General features: G+C 37.6%; 1 protein-coding gene across 4 annotated transcripts in view; it reads left to right on the plus strand.

Annotated features, from left to right (window-relative positions):
• The first annotated feature begins 2,732 nt into the window (after nt 1-2,732).
• Nucleotides 2,733-23,161, plus strand: part of FAT1 (FAT atypical cadherin 1) — a 173,990-nt gene continuing 153,561 nt past the window's right edge. For all 4 annotated transcript variants that reach the window (XM_063458085.1, XM_063458086.1, XM_063458088.1 and 1 more), the window contains exons 1-2: nt 2,733-3,050; nt 18,908-22,190. In XM_063458085.1, coding sequence (XP_063314155.1) covers nt 18,932-22,190 — 3,259 coding nt within the window. In that variant the 5' untranslated portion in view covers nt 2,733-3,050; nt 18,908-18,931. The remainder of the gene's footprint in view (nt 3,051-18,907; nt 22,191-23,161) is intronic.

A 23,161-nucleotide genomic window follows, 5' to 3' on the forward strand; every position in this document is an offset into this window, starting at 1 on the left:
ATGGATAGTGCAGCGTGTTAAGCACCAGCCATCTCTAAAGCACTGCTCCTCATAGAGATGTGTATATAAAACCTGGGGGCTGCACTCACCTTAACATGCATAAATGGGGTGCTGCAGGGGCCAATTCGTACAATACAGAAGATCCAGCGCACTCACTCACCCACTAAACAGCAACTTCAAAGCTCCCAGATTTTATTTTATTTTTATTTATTTTTATTTTGTTTTTTGAAAAACACCTAATCTAGGCAAAAATAATGGGGGTTTAGTTACAGTTGATGATCATACATTTTATAAGCCTGCCACAATGCCAATGTACCCCATCTTTGGCAGGTCCTATGGTAACAACCTAAAGTGTGCTCTTATGAGATTAACCCACTTACTGGGGGTGATGGGGGGGGGGGGGGGTGATCCCTCTGGGGCTCTCAGTGGTACATGGCAAAATAGGGCCCTGGAATGAGGCACCTGTGACAGGGAGGGGTTTAAAACCAAGGAGTTGGCCTAGACTCCAGAAAAATATATATATATATATATATATATATATATATATATATAAACAGAAGGCTGTACTCACCTTAACATGCATAAATGGGGTATATCATAGTATTACATAAGTTAATACAAAATATATATAGTTATGTCATACTGTATGAATATATTTTGTTTACCCTTTATTTAGAGCTGTGAAATATGTTTCCACATTGTAACTAAAACAATATTTTTAGAAATATGATCAATGGAAACTGAATATTTGTCTCTTGTATTTGTGTTTAGTAACATGGACAGGTAAAGCTCATTGAAGTAGGTATAGATACGATCTTAATTGTTGACTGCTGTTTTCATATAATTATTTATATTGTAAAAGATCTGCATCATATTTTGACAGTGCAAAAAGTTTTAAAAAGTTATCTCTTTTACAAAAGGGTGACAGATGGATGGATGTCTATAACACCACCATTCTCAAAAGAGGACATATATTAAATATGTATAGCATAATATAGAACAGTATACATTTTTCAAGAATGCCCACTTTAGAGCAAGACTTGCTAGGCTTTTGTTGAACTTTACCGAATGATAATCTAAAGATAAAAATAAGTAAACTAAACAAATGATTTTCATTCTCTGAAACTTCTTTTTTTCCTACCCTAGGACTGGTGCAAGGCTTTTTACCACCCGAAATAAAAATACAGTTGCCGCTCCTACATGTATTCCACCTTCAGTCACTTTGCCAGATTTTCTCTTATCTAATTATGATCTTGCTTCTGGTCACTAGTCTCCACCTACTTTGTTAAATTCAGTCAATCCTTTTTTTCTGTTTCTCAACTCTCTGTCCCCAGTAAATAATCCAAGTGTGTTTTTTTGTTTTTTGGTGTGAGGTAAAAAGTGGAACTGTCACCCAACGCAGAGGTCACAGTTCCACCCAGGTGCAGTATATAGGGTAGGAGCTAGTGCAATTATGTACATATAAGTAGGCTGAAGTATATGACCTTCCTAAATGGACAACTAAGCACTTTTATATTATTTATGAAACACATGAACAGTTGTTTATTTACATGTTTTTTTTAAGGAGTGGGATTCAGTTTTTTGCACAGAATGTCAGTCAGTCCATGGTTGTGACTGAGGACTCCCATATGTCACTGTAGTGTTAAGTGGTATTCCCTGTACTAAATGACAGACACCTAACAGTGATAGGGATCACAGAGCCTTGCAAACTTGCTTTCCAAATTATTCAATTCTGTTAGAAAAACTCTCAACAGAAATCATCAATAAAGTCTGTGAAAATGTTTGTAGATAAATTATTTGGAACATTTAATTTTATATGTTCTCAATAGTTGCACGAAAGGGCTAGCTGACAAAGAGTTTATATATTTATTTATGGGTTTTTTTTTCCCGTACATGATGTTTGTAAAATAATCATAAAACTGATGCAAAATTATAGGCAGATTTTGGCCAATTCTGATGAATTATCATAAATAACGACCGTTCAGTTAGGTATTTCTGTTATTATTAGTACTATCATATAAACATATCGCCAACATATTCCTCAGCGTTTTACAATAATATAATTTGGTTCCAGATTCCATCTGTTTGGATGCATCTTGATAGGCTGAAATCCAAATGATACCTAAAAGTTTTTTTTTTCCGGAACTGTTCATTAAAATATGACATTATTACATCTTATGATAAATATCTAGAGCTTGGTGTACAAACGACCCTGGGTGGTATTTTATTAATTTTTACAATTTGTAGGCAGCATTCGGATTTTAGTGAATAACCCTATTTATATTAGTTTGGGTTGGCTCATTATCTGGTAAAGTTAAAATTCATAAAAAAAAAAAAGAATTGCCTATAAATAAACTATTCGCGATATCACTAGAAAAAGCAAAACATATTTTGCTCTAGCTTTTATTTTGTAAGTAAAGTTTAATGATAAAATAACTTTTTTGGGTGAATAAACATATACAATATTTCCAATAACTATATGTTTGTTGTTGTAATATAATACATTTGTATTATATATAATTATACAACATGTATCATGGAAAAATATTCCATAAAGTGCCACCAAGTGAAACCAGCTGAAGTGTAAGCATGAGGGAAAATTAATGTATAGTACAGAAAGCTAGCACACAGCTCCACTTAAAATGCTCAGAGAGGGGGGAGGATGTGATGTCACCGCCCCTCCGGTGAGCCCTGTCCTAGTGGGGGCTGTAGGAGAGACAGGCACAGGAAGGGGGAGCCACGCACTCCTTTAACATCTAGCACTGCCCTGCCTAGACATGTCCTCACATCGTGAGCATTAGATCAACTTTTCTAGCCTATCTACCGCTCGGAACTTCTCCCTGTTTTATGGATTCCTATCCTTTTTGATGGTGTCCACGCACCGGATCCCGGGATTTAGTAGGAGTCCCGCTGATGCACTCCACGGTGGATATGTGGGAAAAGAAACGGAGGAGGTGAACCCAACAACTCTGCTAGAACTTCTCTGGCCGAATCTGATGGAGATCAATTCGAACGTTCGGACTGTACGCACAAGATTCTAATAGCCCCTGGTGAGTTACTAACAAAATGGATACATGATAGCTAGTCGGTAACTGCCGAAACTGTCTTTAAAGCAGCACAAACTTTGATACAAAGTAGAGGAGTTATACTAGCTCTCAGCAGTCAGTCAGCTGGCAAGCAAGGGGTTAAGTTATCTATATAGTTGTGTGTGTGTGTGTGTGTCTGTCTGTCTGTGTCTGTCACTGATTCCAACCTTTGAGGACTTTGTGCAATAAGGGGGAGTCCTTGGGTTCGCTTGTATTGAGAGACTCTGTACAACAAAGCATTGTTCTCCTTGAAAGGTTTTTATGAAGGAGGGGGAGGCCAGTTATAACTTGAAATCGCTATAAAAGTGCTGGAGACATGTATGGGCATTTCTCTGAATAAATCTAGCTTTCTCACAGTGGAATGAGGTCTTATTTGTCTTGAGAAGTGTTCAGAATGTGTAGTCCAACAGTTATCTTCAGAACCCATTTGTGAAGTGCCAGATGTAATCCTGTCCTATCACAGATGGGAGACAAGCATTTAACTCATCGGGTGCCAAAATGAGCACACAGTGTATGCATGTGTGTATGGGGGAACGTGCATGCAAGTGGTTGGCACTGATATGGTTAAAGTAGTTGAATTTCTGCAAAAGCTGACTTTTCAATGGCATTAATGCAGTTGTCTGCTGTAACCCTCTTGGGGCAGCTCAGCATCATCTCACTGGTTTTTTTTTTCCTGAGAACTAAAGAACTTTTTTTTCCCCTTTCCCTCCTTTGATTTATTGTTATTGAGAGGCAATCGCTGAGATGTAGTGCTTGTAGACAGAAAGGTGACATTTTGAAGTAATGCTTCTGCCTACAGTAATCAAAGCTGGGAAGATCCTCTCTAGATGGGAATAGGCTGTGCTGTTGTTTAAAGGAAGTTCTGTTCCTGATTGATAGGTGACACCAGACAGGTAGTGACTTCACCTTCAATGAGTTGATGGTCAAATTGCCACTTTTCCCTAGTGGTGCCCATACAGCATGCTTCCTGCAGGGCAGGCTGAATTCCCATAAGCTTAATTTTTTATTTATTTAAGTAAGCTATGGTTTCCTTGCACACAGACACCAGTGACCTTCCCAAGAGGGTATGGACAGCAGGATGATAAATAGTACAAAGTTTCCAATCTCTTGCTGCTAGGCCACAATTTTATTCCCCTGTCCCTGATTTATGAGCCAGTAATTGTGAGATTAGTGCAGTCTGACTGCAGGGCACATGATATGTTTTTTCCTCCTGGCTGTAGATGTAGCTCACACAGAGGCCACACCTGTGTATACACAAAATGTCCATGGGAAAATTGCTGGGGCAGAACTGCTAAACCTGTGAGAGCGATCTCGAGAACTGTGCTGTGCACACATGCATGGCTGTTTAGTATACTCTGCACTGTACAGAATTAAATTGCAAAACTGAGGCAAAAATTGCTGATCTTGAAGATTTCTTACTCCTCTTTAGTCACAGCTAGGCTCTTTTTTTATTTTGCCTCGGTTACGTAATTCAGATTTTAGTTTGGTATAATTCCCAGTTTAGGACATAACACTGGTTTATTCAATAGAGAGTGTATTGAAAACAGAAATTGTGAAAAATAGCAGTGCTATTCTCTAAACTGCAATCTTTTGGCAAGGTAAAAAGGAATTACAAAAAAAAAATCACAAGTCTGTTCTATTTCTAGCTCTGCTTATTTTAATCTTACATTTACAATTTAGAATAGGATAAAACAGGTAAGAACTGACTTGGCTCAAAATAGGTCATTTGAAACCATTCTTTGATTTAGCTCATTTTAAAATCTGTAATATTTTTATGCTTTGGTTCTTATTCACAGTTCGTAGTTACATGCATAGCTGAAAAGAGACCTGCGTTCATCAGGTTCCGCCTTCCTCACAGTTAACTGTTTAGTGGATAAACCCGATTGGATATCCTGAGGTTTAAATAAATGCATGTCAAAGACAACTGTTACTTTTTAACTTAATGCTAATAATCTCTAAATATACAGAAAATACCTGTGCCCTGCAAAGCACACAATCTAGTATGTTCTAAAGAGACAAAATAATTACACATTTTTATACAAGGATGATAAGCAGGTTAGAGTTGCAGATTTTATTACAGATTTGAACATTTTGGCCTAAAACTGGGATTTGCCTTGCTATTTCATTACATTTGACAATTTAGTGAATATACCTCTAATTGTTTTATCTATATATTATGATTGAGCTATATATATATATCATTAGAAATTACACACGTACGTAAAGAAATATACAATTTAATAAGGCTGTGGCTAATTTTGGTTACAAACTGGAAGTGTGCTCTAAGTTGGCAAATTCCACACATCTGATATTCTATCCTAATAAAATGGCCCTAATTGATTTGCTACAGTTCTCAGTTTAGTGAATCTGAGTCATAAAGAAGACACATTGGCAATTACATAACACCACAAGAAAAAATGATTTGAGTTTTCTGTGTTTCAAGCATGTCCTAAAAAGATATTAAAAAAAAAAAAAGAAAAAAAGATTTGATTATCTTCTATGGAAATATAATTTCTCAGTCAGTGTACACATACCTAGGATAGCGAGATCCACCCTGTTTTCTTGAATTCCCAATTTTTGCAATCTGATAGAAAGAAAAATAAAAGTTCTGCCTTTCAGTATGTAGCATTCAAATGCTGCAGGAACATTATCAATTAACTAATTGTGACAGGATTTTGGTGGCTTACTTTGGAGTAGTAATTGTTTATCAAATATATTTTGATTATACATACTGCAGGGGAACAATATTTCACTTTAGAACTAGCATCACTTCGTGTAGGCACAGTGGTTCCCAACCCAGTCCTTATGTACCCCCACACAGTCCAGGATTTAGGGATTATCCAGTTGTCTAAGGTGTTTTTAGAAGAAAAAAAAAAAACACTTTAGACACAATAGGGCAATCTCTAAATCCTTGACTGGTAGGGGGTACTTGAGCACTGGGTGGGGAACCCCTGGTGTAGCACATTAGGGCATTACTGAAAAAGTCACAAAATAGTTTTAGAAGTTTATACTAGGTATATTTGTTTGTATATCTTGTGGTGGTTGGAAAAGGGTTAATAAACATTTACATATAAACACGGGTTTGTTTGATTGATATGAAACTGGAATGGAAAAAATGAGATAAGGCGTCTCTTTGGTGCTTTTTAAAAAGAGGTCAATGTATGAATTGTTTGGGGTTTTCTTTCCCTGTATTCCTGGCAATGGTTTAGGAGTGATATAGAGTATGCTAGGCGTATTCTTGTCTCAGAGGTCTATAATCTTCCAGCAGCCACATGGCTCCCAGGGCCCCTTTTTGAAAGCGTGGATTTTGCTTTGCTGTGCCAAGAGAAAAATAGTTTTGCAAGCAGCTCCTGCCCTGGTCCTCCACCCCTCCCTACACACACAGGGAGGCAGCAGCAGGAGTGTGATGTGGCTGTCCCATAATTGGGGGAGGGGAAGGGGAGAGAGTGAATTTAGACTGTTAGAAGGATGCAAGACCACCATGCAAGACACATTCCCAGTACTATTCCAAGATTTCTCCCTAAAGCAGTGATATACCAAAAACCAGAGTTTTTAAAAGATGTATTATGGCTCACCACAAACTTTCCAGGCTGAGTAAATCAATTGAACTTTGTTTCAGACATAACAATGTGTCTGCCTGTTACTGTCATAGGGATTCTCTAGTATTGGGATCCCTATAACTAATTGCTGAGTGTTGGTGGACTCCTGTGGGACATGTGATGTTTAAAGTTATAGAGCCTGCCCTAGGACACAGAGAAGGGAGGGGGGCGCCTGTAGGGTGTAGTAAAATGGTCAGGTTTGCAGAGCTGTGCAGTGGGGGTTGCTGGCTCTGATCCCAGTGGATGGGGGCTGGGAATAGTGCTTCAGAAGGGGAGTGTGCTGAGAAAGCATGGGAGGCTCTTTTAGGGTAGTTTGAAGAAAGGAAAACTTTTATTACCTATGCATAGCTCCTAACAAAGAAATCTAAATCCTTGTTACTCGATCTGTGCTGTATTGGGCCTCCCTGAACAATGGAAAGGGATAGATGCCTAATTGCAACATTAACCTTTTCAGTACAGAGGACGATGGCTTTACTAAAAAACAAAAGGCTAAGCTGTTGAAAGGGTCAATCTCCATGCCTTCTTAAAGAACCCAAAGCACTTTATTTAGATTGACTCTGCTCCGGTACTAAGACAAAGAAAGTGTGTACTACAGGTCTAGCTACTGTTTTAACCCTCGGGGTAGCACACAATTCAAGATGAATCTTTCATTGCCCAATATGGGCTCAAAAAATAAATTAATAAAAATGACCATTATTTTTTAAAGATTGTATATAATGCAAATTATTTTTTTCCCATACCCATGACAGTACTATGCAGTCAAGTATGATAATGTTTCTCTCTCAGCCTTCAAGAGCCCAAATGTTGTTAGAGTTTATGATTTTAGTAGTTAACATGTAACCAAACATGGCATCCAGAACACAACGCGATGGGGTTTACTCACTAAACATGCAACTGTAGTAAAATGAAAACCAAAAACCAAAATTTAAACTAACATAGTCACACCATGGCTCTAGCTCTATTTCAGAACATTTTCATATCTGCTGTTTTTGTCTTAATGTTGCGCTTCATATTTCATTTTGATAACATTTGCAGTTTAGCGAATAACCCCCCAAATGTAATTTATTCTGAAAACGTATATTCAGTAAACCAGGAGTTTAGAGAGAAAAAAAACAAAAACGAGAAACTGAAAAAAAATATTTGAGTGGGAGAGGGCTTCCAGTTTGGCTGTTTTCTTCCTAAAATGCTAATTTCTTTTCTGCTCCTGGTTTAATAAATAACCACCTGGATTTCAACATGCAGGACTGTAGGAGTTGGTGATCAGCACTGTAAGGAATATAATTTTCCAGTCTACAATTAATTTAAAAATGAATATATACTTTTTTGGCAGGGGGATGGGGGATCTGTATGGTTGTAATACACTTTTTTTTTCTGTGTGCCCAAATAAGGGAAAGCTACTTCTATACTAGAGAACTTGTAGTTTTCTTGTTGCTAGGATAACAAATAATTGATCGCTTACCCTGAGCTGTGCTTTTATTGATCTGTTTATACATATAGCAACTATATTAATATTGTTTTTGTTTGTTTGTTTTGAAACAAGTCAACATGGGTAAAAAAAGCCTGCAGCAGCCAGCAGGGAAAAAGATTTCAAAATAAATAACATTTTTTAGCATTATATATAATTCCAACATTATACTAATATGGGCGTTCTGTATATTTGTTAACCATTAAAACACACAAACACATTTTAAAATTTTAGACCAGACATTCCATTTGCAAGGGGGTTGCTTAAGGTGTATGTTGGGGGGGTACATAATAGGATTTAATTATCTGACTGCTGGTAGAATAATAAACTAATGAAAATACCATGCAGAACTGTTATGAATTTCTGTGTATGTTTCAGTGAATAAAAAGCTCTCAGCTATAAAATGTTATAACTAAAATCGACTTTTAACAAGGTTAACAAGACATTCACAATAGAAGTTATCTCAGTGTGAAAATTATATTAATTATATAAACAGAATTGAATCGATAATGTAAAAGAATAGGTCTACTTATTAGATGAAGATTTTTTTTATTTGTTTTATTGTTACCAACCAACTTTGCTAAATGTAGCCAAGAAGCAGAGTTTTAGACATTCTACCAATATGGATGTTATATTTTTTTAGTTTTAGCTTAACTAAATTGCATTAAATGTTGAAAATCCATTGTAATTTCTAGCTGTACACATAAACATTTTAAATTGGGGGGTATGTGTGAAAAGGGGCATTATTGGGGTAGTGTATAATGAGTTTACCTACTAGTAGTAGGTGTCAAATGGTTATACAGTTTGTTTGTGAGCTATACATGTAGAGTGTGTGCGTCCAGGTGCCTCAAACAAACGTAGGTATATATAATCTGCTTTAGCTACTTCTTTGGACCTTTAACAAACCATAATATTTACTGTATGTACGAAACACACAAACATACATACAGTAAATATTTCCCAGGGTTCAATATTTCAGTTAGCCACTGGAAAGTGGAAATTCATCATTTTTATTTGACCCAAGAGATGGAGCCTGGGTACAAATAATACAGTGGCCTTTTTTAAAAATTCTAGTTGGTATGTGGTATACAGATTATTCTCAAGCCACTTTTTTTTTTTTTTTATCCAATTCTACTGGTTTGGGCTAAAGACTGAAAAAATACCACTCTAGGCTAACTGTTCAATCCTTAGTAAATACTTCTATTAATCTTGCCATGCATGTGTTGTACCTATGTATCTATAGATTTCTAGACATAATTACAATAATAAAAACAATCAGAAGTTGAATTCCAGACTTGCCACAACAGGTAGCCCCAAAGTCTCTCACGTGCCAGCCACCTCCTCGGCATTCTTTTCTGAATTGTTCCAGAATACATGGATCAAATTAGAGAGGATGCAGGGTGAGAGTGCAGGTGTGTTCAGGATTTATTTTGTTTGCTCACCTGTGCTGATACCGAATGTAGGACAGAATATGTGCATTTGTACTCTATATGTACATCCATTGCTAGCTATTAACTAACACTTTTCCAACAGTGACCTTTATTTGTAAGAATCTTCTCAGTAATAGCCTGTAACGGAACATAGGAAATCAGTAGCCTCAGTTTTGACAGAAAATGTGTGAAGCACACTTCTCTAAATGCAATAGGAAGTTATTAAAGTCTACACAGGAAGCTTTAAACATACTATTGTCTTCTTAGATGAAACTGATGTGTACACTGCATTCATTGTAGTTGACTTCTAAAGCAAAATGAGTTATACCAGTGATATTATATCAACCCTGATACTCAGGGCTTTCTGTTCAGATTATTGTAGGTTTAACATATATATTTAATTTAGATAAAATATAAATATTTCTATTATTTATATTTTCAAAACATGTATTTAGGTAAAAATGCAAAAAAAGTATTCCAAATTAGTATGAAGGAACTTTTATCTGTGGAAAAGGACAGATTTCTATTTGATACCACGGAAAATGTGTTGCACAGAAAACTGTATTTGCTAATTTTTGCCTAGAATAGACCAGCATGGAAAATAGATTACCTGATTTATTTTTATATATTTTAGTTTTAATGTAGAAAATTCTGTTTTCATTCAAAGGAAGACTATAGGGTCAGGAACATAAACATGTATTCCTGACCCTCTAGTGCTAAACATCCTATTTAGCTTCCTTGCTTCCTCTTAAATATAGTAAAAACATACCCTATTTCCAGTGCCGGGCGGGTCAACTGGCGCTGGTTCCATCCCAGATTCGCCTCCTTGGCTGATATTATCAGAAGAGGAGGGATGAAACCAAACACTGCCCTTGCCAATCAGCACTGAATCAATGCAGCTATATAAGGAAAATTCAGTGTCTCCATGCAGAGGGTGGAGACGCTGAACGTTGGTGCTGCACATTGTGCAACACTGCCCCAGGAAGCACCTTTAGTGGCAGTCTGAGTGACCAGAGGTGTTCCTAGGGAGCAATGAAAACCCTTGGTTCAAAACAAAAAATATGCAGGGACAGTCTATAGACACCAGAACAATAGCATTAAGCTGTAGTTGTTCTGATGACTATAGTGTCCCTTTAACTTGGGTCTGTTTGCTTTCTGAAGTCCCAGGGGAAGTGATACATTGTGAGCCAATTCCAATCTTTTACTGTGCATTCAAAAAACACTAGAACACTGTGCACTATATATCATGTTTCATTTTCACAACCCTATGTGAAGAAGTTATGAACCCTCTGTGTGCCAGTAATGCTGTGTGATGGATTGCTCCCACTACCAACAGATTTAATGCTAGTAGCATCAATAGTAGTGTGTTTATAAATAAATTGTAGTTGAATATACTCTGCATTGGCATCACCTCTAGCTCTCTGCTTGTTTTTCACAACAGTTCTTTAGAAAGAGAAATCTCTACCCAGGAGATCTCAAATATGAACACACTTGTATATTTGATGGGTTTTATTGTATTATTAAACAGGCCAATGTACTGGATTTACTTTCAATTTACTTTAGTCTCTGTACAAGCCATATATTTTTACATACTATGTGCGTGTGTGTGTGTGTATGTGTGTGTGTGTGTGTGTATATATATATATATATATATATATATATATATATATATATATATATATATATATATATATATACACACACACACATCATAAAAGAACAGAGACAGAAAAGTGGTATTAAGCAGACCCTGAGACATATTGTGCATCATATACATATCCCAAGGCAAACCTTTTTATTTTTTTAAAGTACGGTATGCCTGAGACAGTTCTGAAAGATTGTTTCCACAAATATCCCAGAATTCTGAGCTGACTATGCAAATATGTACTAACCGCTATGACTTTTGAAACATTTTTGCTGGATCCCCTAGCAATGACACATTATTCTAAACCACAGTTTGTTTGTTGTTTTATGCTAACGTGTAAATTATGTTCCCAATTCATGGGAATTGTGATTGAAAAGTGAGGTTGGGATTGAAAAATTGAAATCTGACTTTTCTCAGCTTTTCTGTTCTTCTTGTACTCCTAAGAATAGTTTGCAGAAGCAAGTGAATTCCTTGACCTGGTTTATGTGAAGAATTATGAAGGTTATTCCAGGTTCCTTACATCAGGATTTCTAAAGTTTGTAATCACAATCTTAATTTACAAATATCCCACCGGAGGAATGTGCATATAAATAATTGACTAAGCAAGTGATTATTCTAGGTATACAGACAGAGACTCTGTTAATCCTTTGAGCTGCATTCTTTCAAACACATTTTTTTGAAAGAGCGGTCAAAGAGGCAAGATGCCTTAAAAAATTTAAAATGAAGCTATGGTTCAATCTTTGGCAATCTTTCACTTTCTCCATCCCCCAAAAAAACCTGATGTGATAGGCTGAAACAACACATCCAATCACATAGCTTGATTCACATCTTATTATAATCAGTTACCCAATTTAGTTCTATTAGTGGAACATATCCACAAACTATTCTGCTTTGCTGTTTCTCCTGTGAAGCTCATTCACAGTATCCAAATAACAGACGGCAGTTATTTAGTGACTGTTCATGCCGTACACAGCAACTTTTTTGTTTTCCCTTTAAACATACACGCTTTGGGTGATTTGTTTGGGCGATATGAAGCAGTAACATAAGTTCCTTTATCCACGTCATTACTATGTTTACTTGTCAGGAAATCAGTAATGGTGCAAATTAATGGCAACCTATTCTCTGCAAGTATTTAAATCTTCTAGTTTGCAGTAATGCGCTTCAAAGTACATCAAGACACAGAGTCCTCCCGTTTGTATAAAAATAGTATGGAAACCTTTCTTTCAGGGCACTGTAGCTAAGGGGTAAGTAACCTTTGCATTCTGAATATTTTTGGATAGCAACTTCATTCATCTTCTGTCAGCAACTGGTTGACATGCAAGTTTCCTATTCTAGTTGTAGATGATGCTAATCAAGTTTTTCACAGCTGCAGTTCATTGTAGTTATAGATAACCTCCTGACATTGCAAACTATATATCCCATGATGCTCACTCGCCACTTGGCAAATATAGTCTAATATAGTTTCTGCGCTGAAGGTTAACTTTCACTGGTGTACTGCAAAATATCTGTTTAGAAAATATGACTTTTGATCCAATAACATTTTACACTAAAATGCTTAACTGTGGACTGACTGAATGCGCGCACGGCTCTTGCCGCACATGCGCATTCAGCCGATGCCGTCCAAAGGAGGAGGAGAGTCCCCAGCACCGAGGGAGCCCGGCGCTGGAGAAAGGTAGGAATTTAACCCCTTCCTCCAACTTCAGCCTGGTGGGAGGGGGGACATGAGGGTGGGGGCACCCTCAGGGAACTATAGTGCCAGGAAAACAAACTCGTTTTCCTGGCACTATAGTGGTCCTTTAAACCACCATCTAGCCCCACCATCCCTTCTCCCCTAAATATAATAAAATCTTACTTTTATTTCAATCTGCTGCTGCTGGCTCTGCCGCTGATCTGCCTGCTTGGCAGACATCATAAGAAGGTATGATCTGAGCCAATCACAATGCTTTCCTATTGGAAAGCATTGGATTGGCTGATATTGTTAATAAAGCTAGAACACTCCAAACCCAGCTCTGGCCAATCTGCATCAATCAATGCATCTCTATGAGTAAAGTTCAGTGTCTCCATGCAGAGGATGGAGACACTGACAGTGCAGGATGCACCTCTAATAGCCATCTGGGGAGTGGCCAGTAGAAGTAGGCTGTAATGTAAACACTGCACTTTCTACTCACCAGCACAAATACAATAAGCAGTAGTTGTTCTGGTGACTACAAGTATTATTGCTGTGGAGCTCTGTTATACAATCAGGCACACAAACTAAATGAAGCTCCTAGAAAAGAGGGACATTAGGATGAAAAGAGGTACAGAGGGATTAAGGCCCAAAATAGGAACATTTCCTCCTAAATAGATCACTGTTGCTGTTTTTACGTCTTCATTTGTGAAGTGCCTGAATGTTAAAATATTTACTTAGCTGCCTCATTTCTATGCTGTTAAATTGTTGATCATGATAGTGCTAAAGAGTTGTGAGGAAAAGGAGAGTTTAGAATACAATATTTATGGAAAATTCCAATGCATTTAAAAGATACCATAAGACAGTGAAGGTATTATGTTTCAACTCATGGTAACATCATTGGCCTAGAACCAAAAAACCCAGATTCATATCCCAGTCAGATATGGCCTGTAAGTGTCCCTTGGCTTGACACCTTATGGTCTATATCTACTTACCTCAAATTCTCATACCGTGTTTCTCCGAAAATAAGACCGGGTCTTATATTAATTTTAGTCACACAAAACACACTAGGGCTTATTTTCAGGGTAGGGCTTATTTATTTACGGTACCGGTATGTACATTGAACCCCCCCTTTAATTAATCCACCCCCCCTTTAATAAATCCACCCCCTCTAATTAATCCACCCCCTCTAATTAATCCACCCCCTCTAATTAATCCACCCCCCCTCTTTAATAAATCCACCCCCTCTAATTAATCCACCCCCTCTAATTAATCCACACCCCCCTCTAATTAATCCACACCCCCCTCTAATTAATCCACCCCCCTTTAATTAATTCACCCTCCTTCTAATTAATCCACCCCCTCTAATTAATCCACCACCCCTTTAATTAATCCACCACCCCTTTAATTAATCCACCACCCCTTTAATTAATCCACCCCCCTCTTTAATTAATCCACCCCCCTCTTTAATAAATCCACCCCTCTAATTAATCCACCCCATCTCATTAATCCACACACCCCCTCTAATCCACACCCCCCTCTAATTAATCCACACCCCCCTCTAATTAATCCACACCCCCCTCTAATTAATCCACCCCCCTTTAATTAATTCACCCCCCCTTTAATTAATTCACCCCCCCCCCCTTTAATTAATTAAGTCCCAGACATAAAATACCGGTATCTACTCACAGTTCAAAGAGTCCGACCACTGGGTGCCTCACCGCCCGGAATGGATCCTTCCGCTGAAGATCCGTGAAGGCAGACTGACGGCGCTGCGCACGTCGTCATCACGCTGCGCACGTCGTCATCACGCTGCGCGATGCCACGGCCCGCAACGCTCCTCCCCCTCCTCATAGAAGAAGGAAGTCCCGCCAAAGGTAAAATGCCTAGGTCTTATTTTCGGGGTAGGGCTTATATTGCAGCCCACCCCGAAAATTCGGCTAGGGCTTATTTTCGGGGTAGGTCCTATTTTCGGAGAAACACGGTAGATTGAAAGCTTGTTTAGCAGTTACTTCTTCTCATCTTCCCATATCTATAATTGTAAAGTGCTGCAGAATTTGGAAGAACTATACAAATGCTAATAATAATTACTTACTTTTATGTGGGAGCTGAGTTTTTTTTTTTTATAAAGTGATCAAAACACGATCTCCAATCAGTTTCCACCTGCCTTACTATTTCCAATCATCTGTCATTTACATTGGCTGATAAAAACAGGCATTTTCTCAAAATAGATATATTCTCAAGTGATGCACAATGACCACCCATGGGAGCTTCCATAGACCCCTGTTTTGACGATGTAGATCAAAGGGAAGCTATAGTGCCAGGAAAATCAACTTGTTTTCCTGGCACTAGAGCCCCCACCCCATGGTGCAGAAGGGGTTAAAACCTCCTTCTGTCACTTACCTTAGTCCAGCGCAGATGTCCCTCGATGCTGGCTCAGGTCCGCCTTTGCTCCTCTCCTACCAACTTCTGCTGGCGGGGAAGACCTAATGAGCAATTTGTGGCAATGTCCAAGCTCACACTAGGACTTTCACATTATTATATAATGCATAGCGTGAGGACGTCCAGCTTCACTAAGGCAACCAAAAATCACCTACACCACTTAACCCTGCAAGTTAACCATGAAAGGTAATTATTGTAGTTTTTTTTAAAAACGGCAATTATTATCTTTGCAAGGTTAAGAGTACCGGGACAGTGCCCCCAGACCATTTCAATGAGCTTATGTGGTCTGGGTGCCTATAGTGTCCCTTTAATGTACAGGGAGGAAAATATTTAGCTAAGTATTTTCTTCTTTCCCACTTTCCGTCCTGGCAGCAACATACTAGTGGATACATCACCTTTTGTTGAAAAATTTACAGATACTAGAAGTGACTACGTGAGTTTAAACACGTGATGCTAACATTTGAAATAAGTCTTTCTAAACCTTTCAAAAAAAGGAAAACAATAGATAAACTAGTCTCCTCTTTTGGGGACCAATTTTTTTTTAATTTTATTTTTTAAAAGCAAAATTATAGCCAACATGTTAAAATCTTTACAATAAAAGCATGACTGATCTGGTCCTGGGTGCCAAAACAATCATTGTATGACATTCACCATTAGTCAGTTGATTTAATACATCTGTCTACCTTGGAGATGTACAAAAGGTTCTATATTATTCCATTAAGCCTTGGCAGAGCACAGCATGGACCATGAACTGGTTAATCACCAGTCTTTTAAAAACGTTAATTTAGTTTGAGACTAAGCCTGACACAAAAATTAGGTGAATGGTATGAATCATATTCCTCTTAGTTCAATTTCATATTTGAAGCTTTTTTCTCTAAGTAATTGCAAGGGCAACATTTGTCTTAACATGTAATTCTAATTTACCCCCTACAGCATACATTTTCACTTCTTTTCTTTCATGTGCTGAGCGCTACATCATTAGCAGACTGTCTTTGCCACTTGAAAAAAATATTTTTTTCTTGTGATACACAGCCTCCTGGCTACAATAGCAGATCCACATATCAATCCCTTCACACTTTAACAATATATTGGATTTTTAATTTAAAGCCACCCAAGCACGGAGGTATGGAGAAGGGAAATAAGCGTGGTTAGAATATCTAAATTCAATGTGAATATCACAAAAACACACAAACAACCAGCTATGTCTGCCTTTTTAACAGCTCTGCTTGAAATGAGCATGTTATTTCAAATTCTGGCATTGGGATAATTTGCTACAAGCTTGGCAAACTGCAGCTGGCAGAAATCTTGAATTCATCTATGTTGTCAGTGCGGAATTGGAAGAAAAATATGCCGTCAAGTCACCAAGAATATATTTTTAATAAGCTGTTTGTTTGCATTGATAGATGATTACTCAGTATCCACTATTTCCCACAGTCCCTGCTACAAAGTTTGTGTGTTTGTTGCGCACATAATAAAAAAATAATAATAAAAAAATAATATATCATCTCAATGTATCCTTCCGGGTAAAATATTTTATAAATACGTGTGTGTGTGTGTGTGTGTGTATGTATATGTATATATATGTATATGTATATATATGTATGTATGTATGTATGTATGTATGTATGTATATGTATATAAACTAAATGAAGCTCCTAGAAAAGAGGGACACACACACACATATATACATACCAGTATGTAGAAATATAGGCTGCACTCACGGATTTCAAAAAAGGTGCTTTATTCCATAAAACAAGAAAATCTAAATTTTTCGGTCCACGCAGGGACCTTCCTCAGGATGAAATTACACCTCATCCTGAGGAAGGTCCCTGCGTCGACCGAAACTTTGATTTTCTTGTTTTATGGAATAAAGCACCTTTTTGAAATTTGAAGTCCGTGAGTGCAGCCTATATTTCTACATACTGGCATATATCAAGTTCCCTAAAAGGACTAGCACCCGTCAAATTACACCACTGCATCAAAACAGTAGGACATTCAAGCGTGAGTGCAAGGATATATTTATTGCGGATGTGTATGTATGTGTGTGTGTTTAGCAACTTGTAGTAGTCTACATTCCATCAGCAAAAATGGGTTATGTAGCAGTTAACAAAAATGTCTTTGATAAGGTAGCATTTTATTGGTCTAATGATATAACACCATCCAGTTATGTACCTGGAAATTGACACTATAGGCACCCAGACCGCTTGATCTCACTAAAGTGGTCTGGGTATAGTGCCCTATCCCCTCTCCCCTGCAAGTGAAAACATTGCAGTGTTAGAGAAAACTGCAATGTTTGCATTTCAGTGTTAGCCACTAGAGGCACATCCTGCTCTTTAATGGAGTTTAACTTATGTTTTGCATGAGGTCGTCCAGCTTCTTCTAAATCCCCTTACAAAAGCATTAATTCAAGACTATTCTATGGGGAAGACCTTGCCACTCATGTGCATTAGGTTCTTACTCGCGATCGCATTGGGGGAGACAGAACAAGCGCCAAGGGTTCTTGGTGCTGGATTAATATGAGTGTTTGAAGGGTTATTTAACCCTTTTGAGTGCCGCTGGGGGGAGGTGGGATTGGTCGCAGAGGGACACTAACGTGTTAGGACTACAGTTTTGTGTTTCTAACCCTATAGTGTGCCTTTAAATGGTGCTAAGCTTCTCAGTGATTTCTAGTCTAATTTGGTTAAAAGTCAATCATTAGCCAATACAAGCAGGCATTTCAGCTGTCATATCTTTGTATCTGTTGTCATTTCTGAGTCATACTTGTTACCATTGACAAAGCATTATTTATTGAGATAGTGTATTGCTTGCTATGTTTTATACCTAAAGTAAGCAAGAAATTTAAAACCTTTTATTCACATAAATTGAGCTTGCATAGCTACATTTTTAAAAGTATAATATTTTTTGGAAAACTACAATTATATTATATTAAAAAAAAAAGTGATAATATTCACATAGCTCCTCTCTTACACTACTATTTATAAGCATGCTGATGATCTGTGCACAGCATTGCACTTAGTCCCCCTTAGCCATTCTTCTGTGCTTTAGAAGCACTGTTTGGAAGCATTTAGAAATATTTTTCATTTAACTCACTCAAATAATTCCTATAGAGGATATATATATACATATATATATATATATATATATATATATACCAAGATTGATACAGGGACCTCAAGACTATTGTAGAGCTTGAGCTATGTGAATATTTTCTTCCATTGGTCAGTTTAGGTTCTATACGGAGGATGTGTGGGAGGGTAGTGAGCTGGAAGAGACTTTATTTATTTAATTAAGAAAATGTAAATATTCTTTTTAAACAAATGTTTATTAAAAACACTAACTGACATTAACAAGTTAATTCTTTTTTTTTTTTTTTTTTTTTTTTTATAGATTCAATTTCAATCAAGGTTTAGTTTGGTTCAAAGTTTGAGGTTCAAAAAGTCCACAATAGAACACACATGCTAAAATGAGTAACAGTTGCACCCATGTTTTTTAGTGCTAGTTATTTGGTTATTTTCGTGTGTATTATTATTATTATGATTATTAAACCACTGTGTTTTCTTTGTTTCTGTTTCAGGTGATTACGTGCTCTTTGCTCACCATGGGAACATACTTGACCACGCTGCTCTTATTGCTGCTTCTGCAGCATTTTGTGAAGTGTGAAGAAAGTCTACAGTATTCTATGTCCATGCAGTTTACTCAGCACCAATACAATGCTACTGTGTACGAAAATTCAGCTGCAAAGACCTACGTTGGTCACCCAACAAAGATGGGTGTTTATATTCAAAGTCCCTCATGGGACATAAAGTACAAAATTATCTCTGGTGACTATGAAAACATTTTCAAAGCTGAAGAGTATGTTCTTGGTGATTTTTGCTTCCTGAGGATACGAACCAAGGGTGGTAACTCAGCAATTCTCAACAGAGAGGTCAAAGATCACTACCTCCTCATTGTAAAGGCTGTTGAGAAGAACTCAAATGCTGAAGCACGCACAAAAGTTAGTGTTCAAGTACTAGACACGAATGACTTGAGGCCTCTGTTTTCTCCCACTTCATACAGTGTTTCTTTGCCTGAAAATAAAGCAATAAGGACCAGTGTTGCCAAAGTAAGTGCAACAGATGCAGATATAGGAACGAATGGAGAGTTCTACTACAGCTTTAAAGAGAGAACAGACATGTTTGCTATTCATCCAACTAGTGGTGCTATAATATTGACTGGAAAACTTGACTATTCTGAGACCAATAAGTATGAGATGGAGATTCTGGCAGTTGACCGTGGAATGAAATTGTATGGGACTAGTGGTATTAGTAGTATGGCAAGGCTTACTGTTCACGTGGAACAAGCAAATGAATATTCACCTGTGATTTCTGCCATTACGCTGACTCCTTCTGAACTTGATAAAGATTTAACATATGCAATTGTAACTGTAGATGACCATGACGAAGGGCCAAATGGGGAAATAGCCTCCCTCAGCATAGTTGCCGGTGACCCTTTACAGCTTTTTAAGACTGTTAGATCTGCTCCAGGAAGTAAAAATTACAAAATTGTGGCTTATGGAGAGGTTGATTGGGAGAAGTATCCATATGGATTCAACTTGACTCTCCAAGCAAAAGATAAAGGATCCCCTCCACAGTTTTCCTCTACCAAGGTCATTAACTTGATATCCTCAAGGTTTAAACAAGGTCCAGTTAAATTTGAGAAAGAAGTCTACAGGGCTGAAATAAGTGAGTTTGCACCCCCTAATACACCAGTTGCTATGGTCAAAGCATTACCGAGCTACCCTCACTTAAGATATGTTTTTAGAAATGGTGTAGACAAAACAAGATTTAGCTTAAATCCCATTACAGGCTTGATTAGTACACTATTACCCATCAAAGCTAAACAAGCATCACATATTGATTTGGATATTCAGACAAGTGACAGAAAGGCTTTTACAAAAGTAATGATCAAAGTACTTGGTACGAACAGCAACGCCCCGGAATTTACACAAAACACATACAAAGGTGTGGTAGATGAGAACGTACCAATTGGCACCAGTGTCCTACGGGTTAGTGCCATTGATCACGATGAAGGGGAGAATGGATATATAACCTATAGCATTTCTAATCTGAATCCTGTGCCCTTTGTGATTGATTCATTTTCTGGCATAATTAGTACAAATGAAAAGCTTGATTATGAATTGATGCCAAGGATCTATACAGTGAAAGTCAGAGCATCCGACTGGGGTTTGCCGTATCGCAGAGAAGTTGAAATTCCTGCTACAATCACTTTGAATAATTTAAATGACAATACACCTTTGTTTGAGAAGATAAATTGTGAAGGGACAGTCCCTAAAGATCTTGGAGTTGGAGAACAAATAACTACTGTTTCTGCTATTGATGCAGATGAACTTCAGTTGGTAAAATACCGAATAGAATCTGGAAATGAGCTTGATTTATTTACAGTGAATTCAAATTCAGGAGTACTTTCTTTGAAACAGTCTCTGTTAGATGGCCCTGGGAGTAAAGTCTCTTTTCACAGTTTGAGGATTACAGCTACAGATGGGGAAAACACTGCCAAATCAATTTACATCAATATTACTGTGACAGCTAGTCGAAAGGTTGTGCATTTAGACTGTGAAGAAACTGGAGTTGCCAAAATGCTAGCTGAGAAACTTCTACAAGCAAATAAGTTATTTAACCGTGGCGCACCAGAGGAAGTTGATTTTGACACACACTTGGCAAACCTGCATTCACCTCAGTTTAAAAGTACACTTCCCAGTAGAATTGTCATTAAGGAAAATCTACCTGTGGGAAGTAATGTGATTCATATGGAGGCCAACGACCTTGACACAGGTTTCAGTGGGAAATTGGTATATGCTCTTTCAGAAGGAAACAATGATAGCTGTTTCAGCATAGACATGGAAAATGGCTGGCTAAACATTTTATCTCCACTTGACAGAGAACTTAAAGACCAGTACACTTTAAATATTACTGTGTACGACCTTGGACTACCACAGAAGTCGGCATGGCGTCTTATAGATGTTGGCATTCTTGACGTAAATGACAACTCACCAGAGTTCTTGCAGGACAGTTACTTTGTTGAAGTAAGGGAGAACGGAGAAGTAAATCAGGTCTATATTAAAATTGAAGCAATAGACAAAGACCTGGGTACGAATGGGGAAGTGAGATATTCCATGGTTACTGATAGTGATAGTTTTGCCGTAGACAGTAAAACTGGAGAAGTCAGAGTTATAACACCATTGGATCGAGAAAAACATCCAGTACATTTGCTCAAGATAGAGGCTAGGGACCAAGCAGAAAATGAACCTCAGTTATTTTCCACTGTCCTTTTAAAAGTAATAGTAGAAGATGTGAATGATAACCCGCCAATATTTATTCCATCAAACTACCATGTTAAAGCTAGAGAAGACCTTCCAGTGGGAACTGTTGTTGCATGGTTAGATGCCTATGATCCTGATGTTGGTGTTGCAAGCCAAATTCGATACAGTCTTATAGAAAATGGAGATGGAAAATTTGAAGTAGATAAATTGAGTGGAGCAATACGTGTAGTACAGGAGTTGGATTTTGAAGAAAAACAAATTTACAACTTGACGGCAAGGGCTAAAGATAGAGGAAAGCCAACTTCTTTGTCATCTACTTGTTACATCGAAATTGAAGTTATTGACGTAAATGAGAACTTGCATGCACCTAGGTTTTCAAATTTTGTACACAAAGGTGTAGTAAGAGAAGATGCCCCAATTGGGACACCAGTACTGACTGTTTCAGCTCACGATGAGGACACAGGACGGGATGGAGAAATCAGATATTCCATAAGGGATGGATCTGGAGTTGGAATCTTCACAATCAATGAAGAAAAAGGTAAAAAAAACAAAAAAAACGAAATGCTTACAAGTTTTCATTGGTATTATATTTGCTTAACATTGATTTTTATTTTATTTTGGCTGCGTGAACCCTTTAATGGTCTGCCTTCTGTGCAGTGTGAATGTTAAGGTGAAGACACTAACAATGTGCCTTTTACTGCTTAGTTTTGCAAAAAGAAAAGGTCTCCTTTCTATGCTATATCAAAAAACGATTAGTTTTGAAAAATCTCCAGTCCGAAACTTATCATTTCATTAGGGCACAACTATACCTATATCACAGTCAACCTTACTCATGACAAAAGTTTTAGTAAAGGCTTTCATGAGTGCTAAAGTTGTACTTTAAGGGACACTAAACTTACCCAGACCATTTAATCTGAATGAAGTAATCTGGGTGCAGTGTCCCTGTCCTTTTTAATGCTGCAATGTAAAGCATTGCATTTTTTTTTTTTTTAAACTGCAGTGTTTACATTGCAGGGTTAAGTCCACTTATACTACTGTCAGCCAATTGAGGTGCTTCCATTGCACTGACCAGGGGGGGGGGGGGGGGGGGGTTGCCTCCTGTATGTGATTTAAAATTCAATTTAGAGATTGAGATACAATTATTTAAGGTAAATTACATCTGTTTGAAAGTGAAACCATTTTTTTTTTTTTTCATGCAGGCTCTGTCAATCATAACCAGGGGAGGTGTGGCTAGGGCTGCATAAAAATAAACAAAGTGATTTAACTCCTAAATGACAGTGAATTGAGCAGTGAAATTGCAGGGGAATGATCTATACACTAAAACTGCTTTATTTAGCTAAAGTGATTTAGGTGACTATAGTGTTCCTTTAAGGACACATGACATGTGTGACATGTCATGATTCCCTTTTATTCCAGAAGTTTGGTCCTTAAGGGGTTAACAAGGTAATTCTGACACTGCTTTAATTTTATGTTTACAACAAGCCCCTACATAGGGTGGGATCCTCTCCA

The sequence above is a fragment of the Pelobates fuscus genome, chromosome 6 (assembly GCF_036172605.1).
Source record: "Pelobates fuscus isolate aPelFus1 chromosome 6, aPelFus1.pri, whole genome shotgun sequence".
NCBI lineage: Eukaryota > Metazoa > Chordata > Amphibia > Anura > Pelobatidae > Pelobates > Pelobates fuscus.